The 6,938-nt window shown below is 33.8% G+C and overlaps 1 protein-coding gene across 8 annotated transcripts in view; it reads right to left on the bottom strand.

Moving 5' to 3' along the window:
• DLG1 (discs, large homolog 1 (Drosophila)) overlaps window positions 1-6,938 on the bottom strand; it is a 292,696-nt gene that overhangs the window by 43,355 nt on the left and 242,403 nt on the right. For all 8 annotated transcript variants that reach the window (XM_011988972.1, XM_011988970.1, XM_011988973.1 and 5 more), the window contains 2 exons: window positions 5,755-5,869; window positions 453-629 (listed from right to left, as the gene is read on the bottom strand). In XM_011988972.1, the coding sequence (XP_011844362.1) occupies window positions 453-629; window positions 5,755-5,869 (292 nt within the window). The remainder of the gene's footprint in view (window positions 1-452; window positions 630-5,754; window positions 5,870-6,938) is intronic.

The following is a 6,938-nucleotide window of genomic DNA, read 5'->3' as shown; positions in this document are numbered from 1 at the left end:
TTTTAGTAGAGACGGGGTTTCACCGTGTTAGCCAGGATGGTCTTGGTCTCCCAACCTCGTGATCCGCCCGTCTCGGCCTCCCAAAGTGCTGGGATTACAGGCTTGAGCCACCGCGCCCGGCCAAATTTCAAGTACAGTACTATTACCTATAGTCGCCATGCTTATATATCAGAGGTCCAGAACTCACTCATCTTGTATCATGGAAACTTTGTATCTCCTCACTTCCCCATCCTCCTAATCCCTGGTAACCACCATTCTTCTCTGGATGACTTCGACTACTTTAGATTTCACATAAAAATGTGATCATACAATTTTTGTCTTTCTGTGTCTGGCTTTTTTCAATCAGCACAATGCACTCCAGGACCATCCATGTTGTCAAAAATTAAAAGAAATTTAAAAGAACATCAATTATTTATGTTGCCCCACATTCAAGTGGTAAGAAACAGACATACCTGCGTTTACTGGGAATCACTCCAACCTCATCACTCTCACCGTCTGGTGTAACCTGCCTGGCTTGCCACCATTCATCATCAGAAGCATTAATAACATGGAGGATATCTCCAAATTTGAAGTTCAATCCCTGACTGGGAAGGCCACTGTCTTTAGTCTTGTCATAATCAAAAAGGGCTCTAGAGTCAGAAGAAAAAAAGTCCATAATTACTTGTTATAATGATATTAATCAACTTTTCATGGGGTTCTGAAAGTATATTTAATTTGGATAATTAAATGTATCATAGTAGGCCAAATAACACCCAGTTCAATTCAGCACTACATATAAGATGAGACAAAAAAGAAATAGTAAAATCAACTTGTTACGAAAATACTGTATTGTATTATCTGTGTCTTTCAATATCACAAGAAAAATTCTAAAAACGCTCTTGGCTTGTAATCCAATGGCAAGCTATATTGAATTCTAAAATAAAGACCAATCCAGAGAGTTTGAAATTAATAAACAAAAATTATTAAGATACATTCTTCTCTTTACTTTCATTAGATACATGTAGGAAAACAAATTCCCTGATAAATTAGATTTATTAGTTGTGGACTGTAAGACTAGATCAACATAGTGATTATTCTGCCAGTTAATTACTCCTTCCATTTGTTCACAATACTAGAGTTGATAGGGTTTTCAGAGTCAGTAACAATATGAACATTAATTACAGATGACTTCATCAGCTGCCAAATACTTTGGAAAAAGTAATACTTTAATACGGTAATTGCAAAGTTAAGAATATTTTAAAATTTGATAAAAAGAAAATATTGTGTCCTACCACTTGATTATGTACAATATTTAGATAAATCAAATTCTTAAGTCCAAATAAGCTCTCTCAAGAGTGTAAGAAAGAAAGGATCACAGCAATTACATTTATAACATAGTTTATTCATTCTTTTGTTCTAATTTGGCAACTGGAAATTAGGATGAAAATCATAATCTTTTTCACACTATCCAACATTTAAGAACCTATCTCTTCAAGTAAAACTCAAGAGGGGTGGAATTACTTGACAGCTAAATAAATAAACTAGTAGTTAATGGTTTTTCAAATGAGTTCTTTCAAGTCTTTTCGTGGGGCTAAAGGTGTTAGGGAAGCAGGGGGAATCGTAAGTAGGAAGGCTCACTTAAACCCACTTTCAAACACAGAGAAGATGAGGGGACAAATAAGCATAATATAAAATAGAAAATAAAGTGCCTTAAGAGGTAATACAAATGTCAAGACATTCAGAAAAGGAAAATATTAACTTCCTACATTATTATAAAAATTCACCTTTTGAATCACAAAATCTAACTGTATTATTGAACAACAAAGGAAAAGAAATCACCCACAATCTCTACTTATGTTAGCAGTTTAACATTCTCTTTTAATATATTTGATTCATAAAAAAAGAAGCCCATGGAATACATGTGAGTTATTAACCATAAGAGTGCAATGAACATCTGTTCACCTACTATCCAACCTAAGACTACACACGAAACCTTCATCAGTAATTCACATTCACCTGCACATACTCCCTCTGTCCTGATTCCCCTGGAGCAAGAGTTCCCCACTATTAGATTTAACTATCATTCTTCATATGTTTGTTTCTTTGACTCACTCTTTTTTGGTTGGTTTGATCATATAACACGTGAGTGACTAAACAATATAATGTATGTTTTGCTTGTTTCAGAGCTTTATAAAGAGGTTACTGTAGGTAGTTTTTTGTAGCCTGTTTTTTTTTTTTTTGGCTTTTCAAATTAAAAATACATTGACTAAAAAAACCCACAAGACTCAGGTGTGGTGGTGTGTGCCTGCAGTCCCAGCAACTTGTGACGCTAAGGTGTGAGGATCCCTTAAGCCCAGGAGTCCAAGACAAGCTTGGCCAACAGAGCAAGACCCCATCTCAAAAAGAACCACAAGGCTTCTGATTAACTATAGCAGACTGCGTCTATTTCTTCTCCATCCTGACTCATTAAAATGACAATAAAATAAGAAAAATACAAGAGAGAGAAGAAAACAGGGGAAGAGAGATTTTAACACATTTTTGGATGATACTAATTAAATTTAGCAGAATGAAAGAAGCTATAAATGGAGTGTCAGCAGACAGGGTTATAGAAACAAGTTTTATTCCACAAGAATTCTGGAGATGGTCATAAATTAGAAGTGTACAGTAGTACCAAGGTAGGCAGGGATAAGTTACTGTACTAAAAACAGAAGGTAGAAACACTGTATGTAGCACTTACACCACCCCCACCAAAGTTCCTTTTCCCCAAACCCACAGAAGACTAGAGGTTGAGTCTCCAGAGAAACTGAATTTGAGGAGCTGTATACTCTGAAACTTGGTGGAGAAGGGGGAAGATGGCTGGGCTGAAATGGATGAAAATGAAATTCTAGCAACTTGGTTTATACTATTGGCAGGAGACAGGGATTCTTCTCTAGAGATATTTAATTATACCAAAGAACAGAATGACGTGGGACAGCAGAGGAAATGTAAGAGCCAATTTATTCCTCCCTTTACCCCATTGTCTTCTAGTTAAATCCATTATCTTCATTTCTCTATTCATAAGAATGGAAAACAATGAAAGGAACACTGGCTATTTAAAGAATGCCTTATATAAAACACTACAGAAAAAAACCCCAAGAAAATAGGCTAGAAAAAAGGAATACAGAGAAAGCAAAGAATACACAAAGCCGAAGAAAATCTCAGACACATGAGATTATGTCCACGAAAGAAATGGAAGATGAGTGAGCTCCTGGAAAATAAAACAGGGTATCATTCCCTCCCCCAACATTCCAAATTCTCTATTGGGGAGAAGGCAAGATAAGGTCATTTCGGACATGCTAAGACTCAAAAGGTACCTCCCACACATCTTTTCGCAGGAATTTACTGGAGGATGTGCTCTAGGAAGATTAATTCAGAAAGAAGAAAACGTGGCATCTAGGAAACGTGACATCGTAGACAGTCAAAGGGAACAGAATAATGGCAAAGGGAAGTCCCAGCTGAGAGCTATACAGCAAGTTTACAGAGGAATTAGTCTAGACTGGAGCATAAAGATGGGAAAAACCTGAACTATCAGACCGTATGTGTGACTATGTTTTTGTAATGTGAAAAGCTCTACAGTGGTTACTGGAAGATACAGAAAGATAGTTAGTAATAAGTATATGAAAAATTGATCAAATAAAATGCAAGACAATTATTAAGCCCAGGAAAAATGAAGGGGTGCAGAAGAAAGGAGGCAGCTCATAGGGTTCCACTTGACTGAGTCATGACAGCTATTACATAGTCACATGACTCTAAATGCTATTAGTTTTATTAACAGAGATAGCTATGTTTGGGTGATGGTGATGAGACTGAATGAGTGGTTTGGTACTACGGAGAAAAGTTCTCATCTACCATGGTTTTAAGACTAACGTACAAAACTGGTAAAATAGAAGATAGCAGTATATGTATGTTATTTAGAAATATAGACGTGAAGGCTTCATATTTAGAAGTAAGGAGATGAAGGAAGTTTGCTAGGAAAATGGAGGATGCTTGTTCCTGGAGAATGAAACTAGGGGTTGGTGCAAGTGACAGTTATTTTTCATTATAAGTCTTTTGATAATATATGATTTTAAAAAACAGAAGCTGGGTACAGTGGCTCATGCCTGTAATCCCAGCACTTTGGGAGGCCAAGGTGGGTGAGGCCCTTAAGTTCAGGAGTTCGAGACCAGCCTGGCCAACATGGTGAAATCCTATCTCTACTAAAAACACAAAAATTAGCTGGGTATGGTGGCACGTGCCTACAGTCCCAGCTACTTGGGGGGCTGAGGCAGGAGGATCGCTTGAACCCGGGAGGTTGAGGCTACAGTGAGCTGAGATTGTGCCACTGCACTCCAGCCTGGGTGACAAAGTGAGACTCTGTCTTAAAAAAGAAAGAAAGAAAAGAGAGCATTACTTCTCTAAAAATAATAAAAAGTGAAGATGACTCACTAAATGTACCGAAAATAAATATAACCTATTATGTCGTGATTTTTATGCCTTTGTAAATATTTAATCAAGTACAAACAAAAGGCAACACCTATTAATTATACTAAAATTAGGAAATGTAGATAAGCAAAAAAAAGAAAAAGAAAATGTAAAAAAGAGAGTAGAAAAATCCATGTTCTATTTTCGATGTATCTGTATATATAATATACTTTTAATAAATTTGGAACACAAGAGTTTAATGAGTATTGTTAGAATTGGCAAAGGGAGAAAAAAATCTGATGATTTAAGATTCCCACATCATTGGTAGGGTTATAAGTAGCAAAGAACTTACAGCAAAAGACAAAACGAATAGAAAGAAGAAAGTGAGAAAAGTTTCCTTTCATGATGTATCAGAGTAAGATTATGTGAAGACAGTAAGTCATATCATACGTAAACAAGCACAGAGTACCTGTTTGTGTGTATAGATATACATGTGTATAGGATACAGGTTTACATATGTAACATCTCTCTCTCATCAGAAGGATAAATGAAACATATTAGGAATGGGTCCCCCAACAGAATCAGGAGGACTGAGATGATCGTTTATAAAGAATGGTTCAATTACTTACAGTGCTAATGTTACAATAACGTATAATAAAGTCATCAGTTAAAGTTCTACCAGAAGTATACAGAATACAAATAAATTCGGATTTCTGTTTTAAGTCTTATAAGCCAACGAAATGAAAAAAAAAACAACCCCAGTTTATATACTAATATCACCTATTTATTAGACCTATGTTGCCATTTAACCTTTATATTATAGGAAAATAACATATTTGCCTTCTCCCAAGTGTTTAAAAAAAATGCATGTAGAAATTTTCCGAATATGTATTATTTACTGAGGCTATTCACATTTTAAATTATAATTTACATATGCTTCCTTTGCTACTATGGAAATTGCCAAGGTAATTAAATGTTACTTGAACGGAAAATATATTAGAAAAGGATATAGGTTAAATCTAAGTGTTAGATATGATATTATCAATCTTGTGGCCGCTACTAACACATCAATCTGAAAACAATTTCTGGTCCACAGAATTTTTTCCTTTATCATATCATTATTACTCAAGGATAACATAACTTTCATTAAAAAAAGTATTAATTCAACAATATTCCAATTCTTGAAAGACACACTGTCAGAGAATCAATAATAAAAAACAACACTGATTTGCAATATATTTTCTTATGGTAAAACTAAATAAGTTATAGTGAAAAATACAAAACAATTTACATTCATAACTAAGAGTTGCCATAATTAGAAGTAAAAAAATTTACCTGACATAGAGGGATCGCTTCTGGCTAGTTCGAAGAGAACCTGACCCTGAACTAATACTACTATTCATCATCTGCTCCCGTAAATCATGTATTTTAGCTTCAAAACGACTGTATTCTGATGGAAGAAAAAGAGAAATAAATTGATGTATTTTCAAAAAATAAGTTATTTGAAGATAACATGTTATATAGGTAAACTGTCCTATAACTGATTAAATGTGGTTAGAACCTTAAAATAGTAATATGCATAAGATTTTGCCCAACACACAAATTTCAAAAAAAAATTATTAATAACCTAAATGTACCATAATTTAGAATTGGCTGAGTTAGAATTTTTCTACATGCTCTTTTAAAGTTTATACCACATTTAGTCAATTAAATGACAATTTCCACGCAGCAGACAGCAGTAATCTTATTACTGTTGAATTTAAGTGTAAATTTTAAAAATCAGGATTTATTCTAATTTTTATATTAAGGAAGAAACCTGTAATAATAATTAATACACTAGAAGCTTTGATTATTGACTTTTTCCCCTTGAGACGATCAGTTCATTTTACATACTTCAATATGGAACTTGTGCAGGGTCAACACTAAAGGGAAAAATATGCCTTAAACAAGTGATAAAATTTATTTTAACTCATTTTATAATTTATAAATTGTCAAAATTCAAAAGACACAAAAGCAATCTGAAGTAACATTCACGAATATTTTTATTAAAAATATTTTTATACCAAAATATGATTTTGAAAACGAACTATTTAAAGCTACATATTAAAAACTACTAAATCTATTAATAACAAAAGTTTAAGCACTTTTTCAAAAATACTGCAGTTACATGGTTATAAACACGTATCTTTTTTTCCCCTCTATTTACAACAAACAAATTGCAGACAACTAGGTTATTTCCAATTTGAGTTTCAAGCCTGTCTTACAGCAAACAACTTCTCTGGGAGTTTGTATAGGTTAAGATGACAGAGTAAGAGTAAGCATGTTTATCGTTGAGTTAGTCTTCCTTTCACCATCATCATCAACTTTATTTTATGGATAATAAGCTCAATTGAAGCAATAATTCATCAAAAAGCTTAGAAACATTTAAAGTTCCACATTAATATCTAACAAAATATTTTACTATCCTTTCAAAATTATAATAAAACACTTAAAAAAAACATAAATAGCCTTAATAGAAT

This window comes from Mandrillus leucophaeus, unplaced genomic scaffold, assembly GCF_000951045.1.
Source record: "Mandrillus leucophaeus isolate KB7577 unplaced genomic scaffold, Mleu.le_1.0 Scaffold342, whole genome shotgun sequence".
Lineage (NCBI taxonomy): Eukaryota > Metazoa > Chordata > Mammalia > Primates > Cercopithecidae > Mandrillus > Mandrillus leucophaeus.
Note: the sequence above shows the minus strand (reverse complement) of the source record. Positions and strands in the feature narration are given on the sequence as shown.